General features: G+C 42.3%; 1 protein-coding gene and 1 long non-coding RNA gene across 2 annotated transcripts in view; one reads left to right on the forward strand and one right to left on the reverse strand.

Moving 5' to 3' along the window:
- Window positions 1–5,049, forward strand: part of LOC310659595 — a 32,803-nt gene extending 27,754 nt beyond the window's left edge. Inside the window, exon 3 of the long non-coding RNA XR_014502840.1 lies at window positions 3,889–5,049. This is a non-coding gene — a long non-coding RNA (uncharacterized lncRNA). The remainder of the gene's footprint in view (window positions 1–3,888) is intronic.
- SNX18 (sorting nexin 18) lies at window positions 4,753–20,727 on the reverse strand. The gene is made up of 2 exons (XM_083402879.1): window positions 18,440–20,727; window positions 4,753–5,877 (listed from the first exon to the last, which is right to left on the reverse strand). Exons 1-2 carry the CDS (start codon window positions 20,112–20,114, stop codon window positions 5,624–5,626), a joined length of 1,929 nt encoding a protein of 642 aa, XP_083259005.1. The 5' UTR covers window positions 20,115–20,727; the 3' UTR covers window positions 4,753–5,623.
- Between the last annotated feature and the right edge of the window lie 106 nt (window positions 20,728–20,833).

Genomic DNA, 20,833 nt, shown 5'->3' on the forward strand with positions numbered 1-20,833 from the left:
ACAATTAAAAGATGTCTTAACAAAGGTCAGCTGTAAGAGGCTTTAAGCGAACCACTGTAAAGTCACGTGCCCTGCTAGTTACATGAATCAGGGAGTGTTCAGATGGTTCTTAGAAGTCTGCCCTGGAAGGTCTCCAGCTTGCCAGGCATTTTTGTATCTTTGCTCCATTTCCCACAGGCTCCTACTTTCCACAACTTCCAAGTATAACTCTTTCCATTTAATATTAGCTGAACTATTTTTTTGGGTTTGGCTACTTCACCATTCCAAGAGATCAAGCTGGGTAACAATGCATTTAAAATAAAACAAGGAGCAGACAATATTGCTATGGCCCAATCAAAACTACAATGAAACTGCAACCTTCCACTTGGGAGATCTCTCAAGGTGGAACTGTCTGTTTAATGACAACAGTTCAAAATAATTAAGGTTGCAATCCTAAGCACATTGATTTGGGAGTAAGCTCCAGTAGGGTTTACAAACACATATAAGATTCAACATTTCATTTTGTCCCACTAGTGCCATATGGCTTGAATGGAAAACAGGATTTTTGTGCGCATTTCATTGCTACCAGACAGGCACACCAACTCCTTGGTGCCCTAGTCCCCTCAAAATTTTAAATAGGGGGGGACAAGACACCCACAAGTGCTGAGGTAGCATGAGCACACGCCTCAGTGACGGCATGCAGCCCCAGGCACCCACGGTCATAAGGGCAAACTGTGGCTGCTGCTACCAGATACGGAGATGTCAAGCACAAAGTGTGAAAAATTACAAAAACAAAAAAGACCAAAACAAACACAGCAATTTTGCCACTGCCGAAAAACAACCAGAAACTCCCAAAAGACAAAATCTGGAGTAAGCAAATGCTGCTCATTAATTTCTAGTTCACTGGCCATTGCTGCTGTGATGTCACAGAAGTCCAAAGATCAGAGTTACTTTAGTGCCAGCATGGTGTAGTGGTTAAGAGCAGTGGACTGGTAATCTGGTGAACCAGGTTCACTTCTCCGCTTCTCCACATGCAGCTGCTGGGTGACCTTGGGCTAGTCACACTTCTCTGAAGTCTCTCAGCCTCACTCACATCACAGAGTGTTTGTTGCGGGGGAGGAAGGGAAAGGAGATTGTTAGCCGCTTTGAAACTCTTTAAGGGGAGTGAAAGGCGGGATATCAAATCCAAACTCTTCCTCCTCCTCCTCTTCTTAGTATATTGAAACAAACCATAAATGTGTTTTAAATGTGCCCATCCACTTGAAGGAGGATGTTCCAAGATAAGACAGGGCAAAATGTGAGAATGATAACTGGTTTGGGGAGTAGTTTTCTTTGGTCTTATGGATTTGTTATTTACTGAGGAAAGTTCTTTAATTCTGATGTGCAGGGAGTTCAATTCCACTTGGTCACTATCTCCTGGCACCCCTGATTGTATTAGAATAAAGATGTCTTCAGGGGTGTTCACATGTTACATCCAACAATCGTACAATCTGTGTACCTGTGTATACTGCCATCTGAGCTGTGCACTTGTACTTATTCACATGTAACATTTACCAAATGTACAGTTTGCATACCTATGCACCCGCCAACTGATCTGTGAAAATCAACAAGCATATTCTCTTACGCACGAACACTCATACATCTGTACAGATTGTACCTGTGTTCAGTGTAATGTGTGAATGAGTCTTCTGAAAGACTCAAGGGCTTGCTATAGCATTGTAGCAGGTCAGTCCGCTAAAAAGATATAAACACAACTGTCTGGAATCCAGTCTGTCCTCTACCATAAGCTGTGGACACAGCACAACCATGCACTGAATTCAGCAAAGCAAATCGTAAAGGCACACTTCAGTGCACTTAAGAAGCCACATCTGTTCTTAGCACAGTACAGTGGTACCTCGGGTTAAGAACTTAATTTGTTCTGGAGGTCCGTTCTTAACCTGAAACTGTTCTTAACCCGAGGCACCCCTTTAGCTAATGGGGCCTTCCGCTGCTGCGGCAGCGCGATTTCTGTTCTCATCCTGAAGCAAAGTTCTTAACCCAAGGTACTATTTCTGGGTTAGCAGAGTCTGTAACCTGAAGTGTCTGTAACCTGAGGTAGCACTGTATCATTCAGTGTTTAGGGAGAGAAGCAGCTCAACATGAAAAGTTACCCATTTCCCATTAAAAGAAACAAGAAGTTCCGAGCAACAGTTAACTTGTGGTCACTGGCAATGGAAAACATTCCATTGAAAACAGTAAGAAGTTGCGGAATGCAACCATATGAACAGTTATCCCTAAGCTAAGTTACATGTTCACTCCCCTTCCCTTGGGTTTTTAAAATCTCACTATCATCCTAAATTTGCTGGGAAGATCCAGTGACAACACTTACTAAAATTAAAGCCACAATGTTACTCAATGCCCCATATGCATACATAACTCATGGAACAATCTATTTGCTTGGCCTTTATCACAAGGAAAGTTCAAAGGAGAGTGGGGGAAAGCCCTGAGTTTTTATGCAGAGGGAATGCTGCTAAAGTCCCTTCAAACCTGTTCTTCAGGCCTCTTTCACTGTGTCTGCAGATCTCATGGAAGGAATCTCTTTTCAGCTAAAAATAATGTGTTCCCACTTAAAGGACGGTGCAAACATGTCTGTCCTGGACACTGGAGAACGAAGCAGAGATTCTGAGGAATACTTCAAAAGCCACATGACCCTCAACGCTGCATAATTGTATACCAGTTTTAAAGAATTGCCATTTAAGGACTGGGTGTCTTTGTATCAGAATCTTTTCAGAGAACCTTTCCTCACAACTCAGTTAAATTATGAATTTTGCTTCCACAAGATGTAGAAGACAAATTCATTAATGGATATGAGCCACAATTGCTATGCTCTACCTCCACTGTCAGAGGCAGTATTACTGTATACCAGTTGCTATTATTCCTAAGTGGGGAAGAGAGCTGTTGCTCTAAAGTTGCATGTGGCCCATAGGTATCTGACTAGTCAATTTGAGAAGAGGATGCTCAACAAGATAGACCTTTGGTCTGATCAAGCAGGGCTCTTATGTTTATTTTAGTCTCGCCTATGTTTTATTATGCTTAAGGTTAAAGGGTTTTAGTGGCAGTTAATGCTGCTGCTACTGATGCCTTTACTAGCTTTGGTTGTTGATCTTATGATGTTTTTATAATGTTGAGTTGTGCCCAAAATGATGGCATATAAAATGGCTGTTATAAATAAAAATATACAGAGGTTGATTTGTGCACCATCTTCACACATCACAGCAACTTTGGCCTGCTCTGTGTAATGGCAGGCCTGCTAAACATCTGAAAGACATGCACTCCTAGTAAACTAGATTGCCCCATAATCTGTTCGGGGGGGGGGGGGAGCAAGACTAAAGCTTTGGAGTCCGCACATCAGTTTAGCATTAGAAGTTAATTTTCTTCACCTTTTCCCTGTATCCGTGATGAATCCATGAAAAACAGTGATGAAATACAAACATAATATACGCTGGATAAGTGTCCAATAAAAGAGCCAGAAGCTGAAGGATTGTGGCATAAGGAATTAAAGAACCTTCCTCGGCAAATAAAAATCCACAAGACCAAAGAAAAATGCCCCCCAAACCTAGTATGCATGCTTGAGCATGGTAGGTTCAAAGGCTGTGCTTCATCCTCAGCTTGTTGGTCACAGGACAAATTCCTAGTAGTCAAGGTATCCTATGTACAGTAGGATGTACAATGTCACATAGATTTGTTTCAAGATACTCTAGCATAGTTTGAAAGTGAAAATATGATAAAGCACAATGCACAAATATTTACGGAAGTACTCACATTATTTCTTTACTTTAAATCATCAGACTTAGTAGGTAACCCCATTGTGTGATTAGATGGGGAATTTGTCTTTTGACTGCATTTTTTCCCTTCCTTGGTTAAAACCAGGAAATGAAACAACAAAACAGCGAAACCAGGAAGACTAGTGCCATGGAACAACTACTATCTCATCTTACAGCAAAACTTACAAGCTTGACTTTTGTTATGTCAACATGATGAATTGCCATTACTCACTCTCTCTCTCCCTCTCCCCTTTATACAACATGCACATACATAAAAAATGTAGTTAATAAGAGAAAGAACCTGGTAAATTTTCTTGTATGGGTGATATTGTTCCCACACCTGTGCTACTAGAGTTGCAAAGTTCCATATTAGCAGTTGCTTTAAAGCTGGAAGTAAGCTTGTCCTATGAATGTATGGGGCCACACAACCACAAGGATTTTTGTTTTCTTTTGTTTGCAGCAGACCTACTTTTAAAACTGATTAAAGGAGTTGCTGGTCTTTGTTTGTTTGTTTCAGTACAAGTGGTTGTTATTTAAGGAACTAAAATCCAAAGCCCCTTTGGCTTGCAGAACCAGTTGGGTCCTTTTGTGGGTTAGTTAATTACATTAAAAGGAAACAGACCTATAGGATAAAGACAGTATTTCAAAATTATTGTTATTTGACTTAAGAAATTACAATTAGGGGAACTATTTTTAAAAAAAATTAATTGTGGGGCTTAGGTAAGTCCTTAGGCACACTAGAATGCCGCTGCTGATATTGCAGATGGCCAAGGCATATTATGCCACAAAGCACACTCCTACAGAGGCAGTTTTAGGATAGTGTGACTGGTTTGGCCCCACTGTCAAATTGTGATCTGCAAGTTTCAGTTGACAATGTAACACCAGGTTTATAACCAAATAAATCAGCTGCCACGCTAAGCAATTCTCACAAACAATACATACATACAAATATGAGCCACTGATCCTCTACTCTTATCCCACTGATATACTTCAGTATTCTTTTATTAGATAAGTGGTCCAAAGTTTCTATTCAAAGACATGTTACAGTGAAATATTTTACGTTGTCATGTTAAGAAAGGAAATACAGCAGTGCTGATTTCTTGCTTGTAGATTTAAGATTCTGGTACAAATAATAAATAGTATTTTTAATCAGCACAAAGTCTAAAATGATTTTAAATCCTGGGTTTTTTCCAGCCAAAATTTATCATAATACCTAGGTGTGCAAGTTACATGACAAGTTATTTTTCAGTCACTGTGAGGTTTGAAATCAGGCCCTATCAGAGGTGCCAACCCTTCATTCAATCAGTCATAGAAATGTGGTTTACTAGAAAATAATAATAATGAAAAACTGTAATTCTAAAGGCACAAAATCGCATAGCTGCTCTAACAGGAATTTGTAAACAGAGAATTGGCTGAATTTTAAAATTCATACCGAAGAGAATTTTAAAAAGGCATCTGAAGCAGGCTTTTATCTAACCAACTTCCTTAAAGACCCAAAAGGTTTTGAGGTCTACAGCATATTATGCACTAAAATACCGTATTTCAAAAAAGCAGTAAGGCAAATAGTATAATCATTATTTCAAAAACATTACAATGGTAGTGTAGGCATTTTGAGTATAACTTAGTTACAATGTGTAGTACAGTCTCCACTATATAGGCATAATTATGTCCTCCTTAGGCAATTTTAGGTTCAGTTGGACTCCAGAACAGATTACAAAATCATCCTTGTACACCATCCCAAAAGGTGTCAAGAGATACTTGAGAGTGGAGTTTGTATCCGTTGTTCATTCCATCCACAAGCTTAAAAATATCCATTATTTAAAGTCCAAGAATTAAGCATATTAAACACTGTCATACTTGTGAAGAGCTTCTTCTAACTTCTGTGTCACTTTTTGGAAAAAAAGTATTTGCTGTTGTAAGAAATGCTGCATTTGTGATTTGAAGTCTCTCACTCGAATTTTGTGAAAATGGTGAATTTCTGCCAGGGTGGCAAAAGAAATAATGTTACAACGATCCTGAATGCCATCGGCTTTCTGAACCTCCATCTTCCCTTCTTCTACATGCCGCTTACTTTCCTTCACTTTGGTAAGGGCTCCTGCATAATGAACAAAAAAGATATACTGGAATTAAAAGATGACTGGAACAAGTCTAATTAAAAGCTATACCGCTAATTACGCTTGCTGTTCACAGTCTAAAGAATTCTGAAATTGTTCCTATATTCTATGAGATAATAAAACCTTTGCTTAAGAGATTCTCTCTGCAATACATCATAGTATATCCAGTGTGCATTCTGAATGTAGCACCAAAGTGCTTACCATACCTAGACACGGTTTTGAAATCCTTTTTTAAAAAGATCAATTGTAAGCTGCCTTGGGCTGAAATATTTACCTCACCCTACAAGTCAGCTTACAATTGTTTGCTGTAAGCAAACTCCACCTAGAATATGCATTTCAGATCACCAGTACTATGTACCATACTTACATCACTTTGCTGCAAAATACAAGAGATGCCTGAACTCAAGGGTGATCATAGCTTTTCTTCTGCATGATTGCAGGTTAATAGTTGATGACATTATCCTAAGGTAACACCTTTAACATATATATTACATTTTCACATTCAGGGGTAAACCAGAAGTGAAAAGTGAAGAAGAGCTCCTGATTGTTAATTCAGCTCTGTTCATTTCATGAAAAGTAATATTATAAACAAGTTTAATGAAGATATGTGAATTCTGGAGTGCTCAGTGTGGCCACAGAAAGTGAGCAAGGAAGTGAGACTACTATTCCCGCAATTCTGTGTTTCTGTAAGACTTTCAGCCCAACAAGCCTGAATTTATAGCCACTGCTCAAGTAAATAAGACAGATCCAATTCTTCAAACTTCTAGATTCCAGTTGTAATTTCACAGCAATCTAAGTCATTAAAAGGCAAAAACAGACTTTAGAATTGTCCCCATAACTTACATACAACTCTCCTTGTAAAACTTTCAGATAAAAAAGGCATAAAAGAGGTTAAACGTTCAACACATTGCAAACATATTTTTGTTTGTTGCAACGGAATTTGTACATTTACAAATGGTGTACACTTCACAAAGTTCTGCCCAGGTGTGGCTCAAGTTTTCTTTTCAACACCTTGGGTGGGAAAAGACACAGGCAACCTCATATCAACAGTGTCCCAGAAGGTTGCATATCCTCACAGAGAATTGTGGAGAATGCTGACAGCATCGGATATGCTGAGGTCAGGGGGAGAGACCATTGTGGCAAATACCCCTTGAAATGGGGACCCTTAAGCAACCATCTACCTTTGTGGTCAAGTAAGTCCCATGCTAAAACTTTTGTTTTCTTTTTGTACAGTAAGTAGCTACAGTAGGATCTTAACTGGCAGCTCTTTACAAGGGTGATTTGGCCAGCTTGGTTCAAAAAGGATGCAGCTGCCACCAGATTGGCTTAAGCCACTTCCTTAAAACATGTGAGAACCACATGCACGCCAAATCCAGTTTTAGAGCACTTATTTTAAAGCTTTTAGAATCCTTTCCGCACCAATTTATCTGCTGAAGAACTCTTCCAAATTGCAATGGATTCTAGAGCATGTTCTCCTATGCGCAGTGAGTTCAAAGTACATTGACAATTCTCAAGAGTGCATTTGGAAACACACTCAATACTCCCCTAGGGGTATGCATAAAAGGGGAAAAACAATTATGGTGGAAAGTTGCTTTCCAGGGAACTTTGCCATTATTGATTTTCTCACTGAGAAGCCTAAACTTGGAAGGAACCCCAGGGTCCTGAGGTACCAGAACAGTATGAAAACTACTGCCTTACTGGAATGATAGGACCAAAACATAAATATAACAAATGAAAGAATGAACAAATGAATAAATGAACTGGCTAGGTCTGGCAAACAAAGAAGAGTCCTAAATCTGTAAGGTATATTCGAAAAAAGCAAACAGACAATGGATGAATGGGTTAGATATCACTTGCATATTTTCCATTACCACTTCTGAGTCACACTGAGTCACAGAGAACTCACAGGATCTTTAGCGAGACATTACTGAGAGATGTATAATTTCAAGTCACTTGACTGCTTTAGTTGCACATTTTCAAAACAATTGTGGACCAGAACTTCAAAATCCGATTAACACAAAAGGTGAGCCATCTCCCTGAATAAAAATGTTTGTTTAACTAGTAAAACAGATTTAGGCTAAGTTTGACGTACATACAACATCTGGTTGTTGTCAGACAAAGAGTAAGCCTTGTTTGTTTTGAACCTTTTTCATTTTAAATAGTAGACATGCCTTTCCAATTGTTTATGCACAATATGTACAAGTAATGAGAGAATACTTCAGCTAGGATAAACAATGCAAGCTTATGGCCATACGTACTCTGCACTGGCACACAAAATGAATAAAACTTACCAACTGAAACGATGAGGATTTTATCAGAACTCTACCAACTAACTTAAGCCTGCAATAGCATTCCATCATGGATCGTGGACCACCTGCTTGCAAAAAGTGAGGCTACATGATGTATACACAGCCAAGACTCAGCTATATGATCATAGTAGAGCAGCATAGGCTACAATGAAGCTTCTACATGCACAAGAAGAAATGATGCAATTGGCTAAAAATGCCTTCTCTTGGCCTCATGACATTCCTGTTTCCCCTTGGCTGTTGCAAGCAGTGTTCTGTTTTAAGTATTTCAAGATGTATTATTCTTAACAGCAGTTCTCTTTTTAAATAAATAAAAACTAACATCTTTTCTTGTTTTCTGGCTTACTTGATCCTGTAAATAATACTTCTAATAGTTTTCAGACCTGGATAAGGCTTGGCTGTATTGCTGTAGGAGCTAAAAATGTTTTGGCTGGCTTTTCATTAGAAACATAAAAACAAAAGTCCTAATAAATATACTGTAGCAGTGCCATGCCAACTGACAGTGGATCTGAAGGAGGAACTAACAGAATCATTAAATAAGCTTTTGAACTTGCAAATAAAAATGCTACATTTTAAAAATACATAAATCAAGAATGTTAGTATATTTCCTGTAGGCTGGTTGAGGTGACATAACCTGGTTACCAGCACTTACAGGCTGGAGAGTACTACTTCTGTGTACTATAAACTCTCTACCAATCCCAGCAAAAACTTTCTTATGGCAGTCAAGAGTAGAAACAAGTATATGTTCTGGCCCCAAAATGATCTGTTTCATAAATCTGATTTTAACATCACTAGATGCAAATCACAAGCTGCAGGACTCTTAATGGATTACAGAGTAGGACACCTGCCTCAAGGAACAATTTGAAGAGGACTCTGTGCAATTCTGTTTGTTCTCCATCAGGCATGGAAGTCACTGAATGTTAAAAAATATATAGTAAAGAGCTTCTCTTCCTGAATTCTAAATCAAACTATGTAAAAGCAAAATGCAGGTGCATGTGTAGGCACACCAGCTGAAGATATGTACTAAATCTTACCTCAAGTTATGAATACTTACTTATTAAAAATTTTAAAACAATAATTATTTGATGGAGAACCGCCACTAGTAAGAATCTCTAATCTATATAGTGGAATAGGCTAGATACAACAGGTTATGATTTGGACCAAACAGTGTTAGGCAACCTGTGCCCCTCCAAATGTTGGATTTCATCTCCCATTTGCCCTAGTAGGCATGGCTAAGGATCAAGGATGATGGGAGCTGTAGTCCAGCAACATCTGGAAAGCCACAGGTTCCTCTTCCCTGCTGTGCAGCAATTTTATATGACAAACTTTAAAATCCTAGGTCAAAGCAGGCAAAATGAGCCACCTTCATTTAGAATCTTTAAACATACCTTTAAACCAAACGAAGAACATTTATGGCTCTAGATTAAAAACATTGAATACTGCTATACAAATCGCACACTTTACTTAATGCAGAAATACAGTTAACACAATTGGAAATGGAATCAAAGCTGTGAAGTCAAATTTTCATTTACTTAACATTAAAGGGGTTAAGATCAAAGACCAAATCACTTTGAAATCACACTTCCAGTTAGCCACTACACTGTGAAAAAAATATGCTAAAAGTGACAGTCTCTAATGGTCTACCACAGCCTTCCCCAACCTGGTCCCCTCTAGTTGTTGGGAGTACAACTTTTGTCATCTGTGACAATTTGACATTCCAGCTGGTGCTGATGGAGGTTAGAATCCAACAACATCTAGAAGGCACCAGGCTGGGGAATGCCCATTCACCCTCACAACAATTCAGATGCTGCACTTAGTATTATTGAATAGAAAATTCTGGTGCTTCTGCAGTATCCTAGCCAGCTGAATCATAAAGAGCAATAGTCCTATTGTGTTCACTGAGACTATCCATGCCAACTTACAGAACAGGTTTTGTGGCAAGATGGTTACCTTAACTCAAAACAAGTAGGCTTATAAAAATGAAGTTGCAACTCAACATTAACTTTTTCCTTCCTTCCTTCCATCCATCCTTCCCTTTTTTTTTTTTTAAAGGAATGGGAATTGGGAAGTTTCAAAAGGATATCATTAATGACAATGGGTGACACCCAACTGTGCCGGACCACTTGCGAAGCAGATTTGCTTGCACAACAGGAGTTCCCCTTCCCCACCCACTATGTGATCTAGGTTTGGGGGACCCTGTAGAAGGGATATAGGTGGGGATGGGAGCAGCTGGGAAGGGAAGAGAGGAGGGTTAAGTCATGCTGAATCTACTCATACAATGTATTTTATCATCCTAACTTTACAGCATTTTTAGAGTCACTCATTCATAGAAGTTGAAATGGAAGTGAAAAGTCACAGAATAGTTATCAACCTCTATTTGCTACAATGTTATTTTTTCTTAGAGATTTTTATTCCCCCCCCTTTAAAACACAAATACCCTTCTTTCTTATTCAACAAATTTTAAAATATAAAAAACTCAGAGTGACACATTGCAAATACTACTATAGTGGACAGTTTAGACTGCCATGGGCATATGCAGCAGTGTAAGGGAGCTAGTTAAAAAAACCCTGTGTTTCTATTTTAACTTTTAGAACAAACACCATCCTAAATTTTTTATCCTGTCAATGCAAGTTTTTAAATGTACAAGCTTGAGAATGGAAAGCTAAAATCAGTGGAGGATGCAGCTATTTGGGGTATCCACCAAGTTGCTTTTATTGTAGCACTTCTACTTCAAAACCCAGAATTCAAAAAGTACTCCTTAAAACCCATGAGAGTTCAAAGATCAGTGTGCATATTCTGTATTTATTAAAGAATGTAGTCTGGTTTGAGAATAATTTGACCAATAGTGAACACACACCAGTGAGAGTTTTTCTTTACCTCCCCCAGTACCAAATCCCCCAAAGGGCATTGTCACTGGTGTGCCTGTATACAGTATCCCCACCCTTGCCCCAAGATCCCTTTTAAACTGCTCTTGTGCAATCCCCAACTGCTTTCTGAGCTTTTACAGTGCAGTTATGACATCAGTTTCTGTGTGTGCTCACTCCTCTAGATACTGGCCACCAACCTGAGCTTTCAGGCTGCAAAGAAAATAATGGTCTTTGATGTTACAAAGTAGGGGCCAGATTACTTGCTCCTTAAAGAAAGCCATTCAGTATAAGTGCTTTTGTAGTTTGTTTTGTCTCCTGATGATTGCAATTAGTGTGGGACACATTATCTGCATAAATCTGAAGGCAGATGTAGAACAACAGCCTTGCATCAAACAAAACTCGAGTTTGCAGCCAGGTTCTGTGGATGAAAATTCAGATCAGAGGTTTCCACTTTTGTGCTGAAACCTGATCCATGAAATTCATTATCTTTCAACTCTGGCAAAATGTCACACTGATTTGAACTTTTTAAATTATCAGTTGCTTCAACATATGTTCCAGCTTTAGTAACAGACAGTTAAGAATTTGGCTGACAGGTTGTTGTTTTTTAAACAGACATGCACTAGGAGCTGTAAATGTATTTCCCAATAAAGTTGTAGGTGGTGGTTTCTGGCTAAAATAAGGAAACACTTTCATGTTACCACTTATGAAGAAACCCCTTTCCTTCACTGCAATAGCATCACACATCCTAGTCCACTACTTACAAAACTACACTCCAGGCAAGAACAGGTACAAATGCTTAAGGAACCTGACTCGTAGTTACGTAGAAAGAAACAATGCCTGTGGGAAACAATCATTAGGAACTTCAGCTATTTCAAAATTGACACACAAGGCTTTCGTAGGCCCAGTAGCAGAAATGTACTTATTCAACTGGACTTGCAGCTTGTTTCACCCCAGTGGATTGTGATGGGCAACCTGTTAATCCTTTTGTGCTTTTATGCTTTCCATGTGTGGTGGTGCAAACTGAATTTACAGCCTCTCTAGTTGGCAAAGCAGAGCTGGGAAAAATTTCTGCCTAAATCCCTAGAGAGCCAGTTTGAAACCAAACACCAGTCGAAGTTAGCAGTGCTTAGTGCAAATTGATTGAAATCATTATCAAGGTACTCATCATGTTTAGATTTCCATGTTTTTCAATGTTCAAACTACTGCAATTGACTTACAAGGTGAAAAATCTAACAATTTCCCTCAATGCAAATTATTTTGGTACATAATAAAAACTCACAAAAATGAACATTTCAGGAGTTCATGTCTGCTTTAATTGACCATATGTGAGCTGCTCTGGAAGCCTTTTTGGCTCAAGAGCAAGGCATAAATGCTCTAAATAAATAATTTTTTATTATTATTATTATTATTATTATTATTATTATTATTATTATTATTATTATTATTTATTGAATTTATATACCTCCCTACACCTGGGGGTCTCAGGGCGGTTCATTATGAGTAACTTAGGTGACAATCCAGTATTTACCATGAGAGTAACTTCACTTCACTTACTTCTGAGTACACATGCATAGTATTGTGCAGTTGAGAAGCTTACCAGACTTTGGGAAAGTGTTTCACCCCAATACATCAAATGTTAATGGATACTTTCTTGTGAAATGTTAGAACAGTATTTTTTTCAGCTTTTTCACTACACACAAAAGGACCAATGCATCATTCTCAAAAGTTTGTAAATTTTAGTTTAGCTTTCTAGCCAGCCATGATATATGCTTGTCAATGACCCCTGTGCTTATGTCAGAGAACAGGAGCTATGGCACAAAATCAACGAAAGCCATATTTGTGTGCCTTCTGCCTGCTACTAAATAGATGAGAGATCCATCTTCCAGTCCCTACTCTCCCCTAGTTGGTAAAGAGAAGAGTAGGAGGGTCCACACATGTGGCACTGCGGATGGGAATTCATCCTTGCTGTGTGGGTATAAGGAAGGCTGCTCACTTCCATTAATAACATTGCAGGGGTGGGGTGGGGAGTGGAATGAAAAGGAAGTTCTCAGAAATATTTCACACAGGCAATGCATCACTTTTGGCAAGCTAAAACCCTGAGAGAATGTTTCATTGGTCTAAACTACATTACAGTGCTAAGCATGGGCCTTAAATCAACTTTAGTCTTTAATGGAGTTTGTATCTATAAGAATGGGCTACCAGGATAACTGGAAGAAAAAGTAGCACATTATCTATTAACCTTTAAGATGCCTCCTATTGTGCTGTAGTCTAGTGAGCAAGCATGGCTTGCTTCTCAATTCTATACAAAATTTCATCAATGATTTGATAAACTACACTAACTTAAAATAGATTATTATCATATTCCATTTTCAGCAACCACATAAACACTTTCACCCACACCACAGCTGGCATTTAAAAATCCATTTAAAGCTTTTTACTTGCTTAACTAGCTATACTGATACACCCTGTGACCAGTCACATCTATTGCAGACATAAGTGATGGTTGTAAATGAAGCTCCTGGACACTTGGTGTCATTTCCTTTAACCCTCACAACTTGCACAAAAAAACGGTCTAGCTATCATATCCCCTAAACTATGGACAGAGATGCTCACAACAGGATCTTAATGCACAGATACATATGGAGAAAGGTGATCCTTCAACCCTGCTCCTAAGTGTAAGAAGTTTCACAGGTCAAAACTTGTACTTTGAATTGCACCAGAAATAGACTGGAGTATAGCTGGTGTAGCACTGGCCTAAAATGCTCATTATGCCCAAACCGTTAGTGAGCTACCAGCCACATTTGTACAGGCAGCAACCATTTTGCACGTGTTCAATTGGCACATGACGACTGGGTCATTTTGGACCTGGAAAATGGTGTATCGGGAGTGGGGCATAATGAGTGGGGCTTATGCATGCTCTGCAGACATGCGCAAGGGCCAGGAACTCTACCCCGGTTGCCTGTACTAAGTGCAGGTTCTGTATTGTCTTCAAAGGCAGCTCCACATATGAGTAGTACATTAGAGTAGTGCATCTTGGAGGTCACTAGAGCATGGATATATGAGGCCAGGCTATCTCTGGACAAAGAGGGTTGCAGCTGGCATACCAGCCCAAGGTGGTAAAACTTAAAAAAAAATTGCACTTCTAATGACAAATTTGGATCAAGCAGCACCTGTAAGTGACAAACCTGTCCTTTCAGGAGACATGGGACCACATATAGCACAGGGTGAAGACTGCTCCCCTATGTGGTGACTGACTCAATTCAATTGTGATGTCCTAGCCATGGTAGATGCCAGCAATTTTATCCTTGATTTTTTTTTTTAAGGTTGTGCTAAGTTTGCAAACACATCACAGTGGACCTCCAAGAGTTTAGCATCGTCAGATGGGCAGAATGCCCCACACCATCCCAAAAAACTCCAACGGACAGGAATGTGAGGATATATGACAGTGTTAGAAAAGAACTGCTTCTTTGCTGTCATCACAGACACCGAGTAGACTTAATAATGAGCTCTAACACTGTAGATTCACTTCAAGTCTTCTACCATTTGCACTCTAGCCATCTTCCTATTTGTTTCACTGCTCCAAGGAATACCAAGGAGCTTACTGAGTTCTGCCCAACATAAGTACCGTATTTTTCACCCTATAGGACGCACCGTCCCATAAGGCACACCTAGGTTTTTTGGGGGGAAATAAGGGGGAAAAAATTATTTTCCCCCAGGCGCGGGGCTGGGGCGGGGGAAGCCCGAGCTTCCCCCGACCCCAGCCCCCAAACAGGCAGCTCTCTGCAAGCCATGGGAGCCCAGCGCTGGCTCCTGCTGCTTGCTGAGAGATCCACGAAGTCTGGATGCACTGAGCTCAGCGCGGGCAGGCTTCAGCATGCAGGCAACTCTCCGCAAGCAGCGGGAGCGCTCCTGCTGCTTGCGGAGAGGTCCGCGAGGCCTGGACGCACTGAGCTCAGCGCGCGCAGGCTTCAGCATGCAGGCAACTCTCCGCAAGCAGTGGGAGCCCAGTGCTGGGCTCCCGCTGCTTGCGGAGAGGTGCGCGAAGCCTGCATTCGCCCCATAGGATGCACACACATTTCCCCTTCATTTTTGGAGGGGGAAAAGTGTGTCCTATAGGGCGAAAAATACAGTACTATTGCTAATAATAGTAATTATGTGGTCATGAAAGGCTCTACTGATTTTATTACAGGTTGTATTTATTTTATATTTACACACTACTCTTCTTTTAGAAGGGCACAGGGCAGTGCATATAGGTTTAATCCATTTTATCCTCACAACAACCCTGCAATGGGATAATGGGAGTTACTCAAAGTCAATAAGTAAACTCAAATCTGAGCAGAGACTCTCAGCTTCTCATCTCCAACTCCAGAGCATTATCCACTATATACACTCCATTTTGATAAACAGCATATGGCTTATATACTTAGAAAATGAAACAAATATTTTTGAGAAATTGCTTAAGCAGTCGCATGCTATGTAAGGATTTGAGTGAAACACTGTAAAATGCTGACAAATTATTGAGGAAGTGGGTCAGACATGCATCATCTGTGACTCAGCAAGCCAAATGTAGGTCGCCAGTCATGTATACTAGCCTAGCAAGATCTCAGTAAACCTCCTGTGGGTTGGGACTCAAACAGGGCCTTATCAAACACCTGGCAGGTCACTAAACATGGCCAGTAGGTTGTGCTTAGTTTGAAGGGGCACAAGTTGTGCTGGCATAATCTAAGGTACTGCATCTTGAGATAATGTCAGCAGAAAACTCTGTGGTACGTTTACATCTAGGCTGATTTACAGTATTTAGGCATACAAGTAATACATGTAAGGTGGCTAAGGAACAGCTTGATAATATCTGCACTACAACTACTTCCATTTTTAACTGACTTAGTGCCTGCCAACACGAATCCATGGCACGCATTAATTCTACTCAAATGGGCTGACTTACAAGCCAATCTTTTCAAGAGCTGGCAGGTATCCATTATTGCTTTTTCCTTCATAAGACAAACCCTCACCCCTATCCATGTAAAATAACTTGTATTTAAATCAATAATCCAGCTACAATTACCGCCCCAAGCGAAAGCACTTAAATGATAAGTGAAAATGATAGTATGTTTTCATATTTTAAATGTTTTCTGAATTATGATGATAGTGCGAATGAATAGCATCCACCAAGTCCTTTCTTGTAGAACGATTGTAAAGGCACACAGCAATCACATTGTCCTTGAAGGTGCAGGTAGCATATCAAATGAGTTTGAAGAATGGCACAGTAATGCAAGACATAGCCTATAACCTGATTGAAGCAGGTATTCCTTCAAATGGCAATTTTTGAAAAGTTGTCTATATAAAGATTAAGAATCATTAAGAATCATGAAACACTTGCATGTTAATGGTCCAACTTGCATTTTGCTGCAACTACTGTGAGAAATTAGTGTTCAAATGTGAAACGTAGGTTAATAGTATTCTCAGAGTGTCATTATCTTTTAGAAGTCACAATTTATCATCCATCATTTACACAATTGGAAAACCTCATACTATAATCCATTGACAAAACAAGCCAACCTCTATTAAGGTCAACAGCATTGATTACAATGTATTTGGCATTAATATATAAATTCAACCATGAGGGCATTTTTCAATACACTAACATCAAATGCTAAAAAGGTTTATTAGCGATGTATTTATAGGCTCCTAGCATGTAATACTCAAGTTACAGTTGATTTCAAGAATAATTGTATATTCCTGGAAGACCTACCTCAACAGATTTGAATGTCATGTGAAAATTCCCACCTCTCTTTTCACTGTGTTTTGTTATTAAGTTTTTCTATCTGGATGTAAATAGTCCTGACTGGAGTGATAACCACAAAGGTTGACATTTTTATCCTTGGCCCTTGATATGTGGAACACATTAACTGATTAGAGCTGCACAGAGAAATTAGACACCAAGGTGATGAACACACTGTCAAGAATGGGTACTAACTTCACAGCTGTATCTGTACAGAGGAAGTCAAACCTCATCACATAGCTCTGAATTGTATTAGATTGTATTGTATTAGGTTTCATTTATGTAAACTGGCCTAAAATCTAAAATAGAGAAACATTAGATCAGTAGAAAACCAGGTGCAAGGAAACAAAGAGAATCCTACATGCCTTTGAAGAAAATCCACCCCGGAAATGTTAACTACTTATGTACTAGATAGCTGTCCATCTATGACCAAATCTTACAAAGTGGTTATGGGAACAAAGCCCAAGCATCCAAATCTTACAGGGACTGAGAACCTGCAGCCCTGCAGCTTGTTGTTCAACTCCCAATTCGCATCAGCTGTACTCAGCAGGGCCAATGGTTAGGAGTGGTGCAAGTTGCAGTTGGGCAATGTTTGGAAGGTCACAGGCTCCCCATCCCTAATGTGAACCTTAAATCCAGACAGAGCAGAGAGTGTATTTGTTTTTCTAAAAAGCTCCTTTGTGATACATTAATGTTCGTTTAATTAATGATCCAAACAACTCATATGTGGCTTGAAATTAATTAAAGTGTTCTGTGGTTGACTTCGCCTTGTTAAAAAACCCTGAAGCTACTCACAAGGTACACAGTAAGCAATGGTCTCTCTGACACAATTAAACAAGTATACTCTTTTAAAATACTGCTCAGTACTTCACTACACTCCTGTTTTACAAACAAACACAAATCCTGAGTATGATAGGCAAGTATAGTTTCCTGCTTGGGGGAGCAGGGTAGGGTAATAACATACCATTAAGGGTTCAAAACAAGCATCCTTAAATTCAGCACTTCCTTAATAACTTGAGTCCATAAATCCTATCAGAAGAGGCTAACTTCTGAGGCAGAATTGTCTCCAGTGTTTTACCAAAAATAAGCATACTGTGCCACCTTAAAGACTAACAATTTTATGCTGCCATAGTCTTTAATAACTTTATAGCCCAATCCTATAATGCTTACTCAGAAGTACTGCAACCAGTGAAGTTTATGCCCAGTAGGTGTGCAAAGGACTGTGGCCTAAAATCAAATCTAGAACCAAATTTGACATGAGGTTATCTTCAATAACTTGGTCCATTATATATGCATATTGGTACAAAGGGGAGAAAAAGGCAAACATTGGGGGGGGGGGGAGCAATGTAATCCTGGTGGCAGAACTTATGACATTTCCATACAAAAGTCAAGTGTATACTGTACAAGATTAGCACAGTGGCCATTCATTATTCGTCTTTGAGGTGCTACTGGACTGTTTAGTTTTGATGCAACAAACACGGATACTATACTCCTCTGGAACATTTTACTACAATAACTCAGAAGTCTAACTTCTATTATACAAATTTAATTGGGTGATAGAGGTAAGCTGATATAGTTAAAACTACATTACCTTTCTGGACATGGATTATGTCTGGGAAATTGGCCAGATGTCCTTGATACAGAGCTAACAAATCCATCACTGGATCGAGGTCCTGTCTGGGTTGCTCCGCAAAGAGTTCACCAATAGCATCATAAGCTTCCCCAGTGAAGGCAATGGCTTGATTGAGGCCAACTGAAAAAGCCTGCTGGTCCATCTCAAAGGCTTGGCTGAGGCCCTTGAAGGAATGCCCCACTTTCTGGTACTCCTTCTTGAAGCCAGTAACCTGCTTGCGAGCAAACTCATTGACTGTCTGGTTCAGTTGAATGGTGCTGTCATCCATCTTCTTGGTGAAGCTCTTGAAGCCATCGACTTTACTTTCCACCTCCTGCAGGTCCAGAGCAGCAGGACCACCAGCAGGCACGCTAATTGTGAGGAAGAAGTTAGCGCCCACCATCTCGTCCTTCTCAGCCTTCCGCTTGCCCTGCTTCCAGGCCTTCTCATCGGTGCTCGGGCAGGTGAGGAAATGCTGGAAGGCATCACACTGCGCAAGCACCGGATGGCTACACATATGGTCCATCCACCAGGCCAGGCCTTTGCGGCGTTTGGAGATGAAGTCCTCCTCAAAGCGCCCCGTGGCCTGCTTCTCCGGCAGATGCGGCACCGAGATGACCGGAAACTTCTCCACCAGGCGCCCGTAGAGCCAGTCAAAGTGCTTGTAGCGCCGGTGCACCTGCTGCCCAGTGTGGCTTGGCACCAGCTTGTAGGCGATGTAGCTCTTCATGCCCTTGAATTTGGTCTGCTTGGTGGGGTCTTCAATGGAGCACTGGAAAGGGTAAGGGTTGTCCTGCCACTCAGGCCCGTAGGTGCCCAGCACCACACACAGCTTGTCGCCATCCTTCACAAAACCCGACGCCTCTCCGAGCACGAAGGCCTCGCCACCGGATTTCACAAAAGTGGAGAAGCGGTTCAAGTTGCGGCTCACCGTGGCCGAGCTCTTGGCCCCACCGGCGGCCGGGTGGTGCAGGTGAGCACCAGGCTGGCTGCCCCGGGAGCTCAGCGACAGGTCGGAGCGGGTGGAGAGGCGGTACCTGCCAGAGGCGCCACCGGGGCCTCCGACCCCCATCCCCGCATTTTCGTAGTCCGGGTACGAGCTGCCCAGGACGCCCGGCTCGTCCGCCACCGTCGAGCTGTCGTCCCAGTCATCGTCCCAGTCGTCGTCGCTGCCTTGGCTGGTCTGATAGGAGGACCCTCCGTAGGAGGGAGGCACCGCTTGGAAGGAAGAGAAGCCCGACGTGGCCGGTGGAGGAGGCAGCAGTTGGAAGGGCTCTGCCGGCGGAGGGAGCTGCTGGTGTTGCTGCTGCTGGTGGTGCTGCTGCTGGGCCGTCGGAGGGTTGCTGAAGGCTGTGGCGGGCGACGTCGCCGCCACCACCGCCGCCAGGGGCTCGAAGCCTCCGCCGGGGACATTGGCGTAGCGGGCCGGGGCCGGCACGGGCAGAGGCGCGGGGGGCTCGGCCACGGGCGCTCGGATGACCTGCACGTAGGAGGCCGGGAAGAGGCCCCGGTCTCCGCGGCTGTTGACCCCCTCGAACCAGCCCTCGATCTCTTGGTCGCTGCACAGGCTCAGCACCTCGTGCTCCCGCAGGGAGATCTCGCCCGGGTTCTCCGACTTGAAGTCGTACAGCGCGCGGGCCCGCAGCAGCGCCATGGTCCCGCCGCCGCCGCCGCCCAGCCGGGGATGGGGGACGCGGGCGGGCCGCCCCACAGCGCCGCCAACCAAACGCAGCTTACGCCCCCCAACCCCCAGCCGCCCGGCCCGCAGGTCCTGCCCGCCCACTCGGCTGGCGGCGCTGCTCCCTTCGCCTGGAGGCAGCAGCGTCTCCTCCGCCTCACCCGCCGGGACCCTTTTATTCTCCTCACGATTCGCCCCTGCGAGTTCTCTGCCTCTCTCTCTGGGACGCGCCTCCCTTTCTTTCGCAGGCCGTGTCGGCTGCTGCCCTCCCTCAGCGACTGAAGGAGGGACGAGGCAGCCCCGTCACTGGTATCGCCAGCAGCTGGAGTCCCCGCTTCACCTCGTCCGAGTCGGCTGGCTGGCTGGGCGGAGGGGTGTGCGCGAGAAAGGCAGAGGGAGGGAGGGAGAGGAGTGCGCGCGCGCGCCCGCGTGTTTGTGTGAGTGCGTGTGTGTGTAGAAGGGGCCGGGCCCGGGGGATTGTCCCACGTCGCCAGTTTTGCTAATCCAGAGCCGAGAGGCAAGGGCTGGGGAGCCGAGCGCAGAGCTGCCGCCCCCATCGATTGGGCCGGGGGCGAAGAGGGAGGGGGCGGGCTGCCGTTTGGGGGTTGTGCTTCCCGTGGCCCCCGCCTGCCCTCTGGCGTTTGCCTTGGGAGAAGCCGCTGCGTTCGAAAGGCTTGAGGGAAAGAGAGCGCGCG

This window comes from Podarcis tiliguerta (genome assembly GCF_965153285.1).
Source record: "Podarcis tiliguerta genome assembly, chromosome: 11".
Lineage (NCBI taxonomy): Eukaryota > Metazoa > Chordata > Lepidosauria > Squamata > Lacertidae > Podarcis > Podarcis tiliguerta.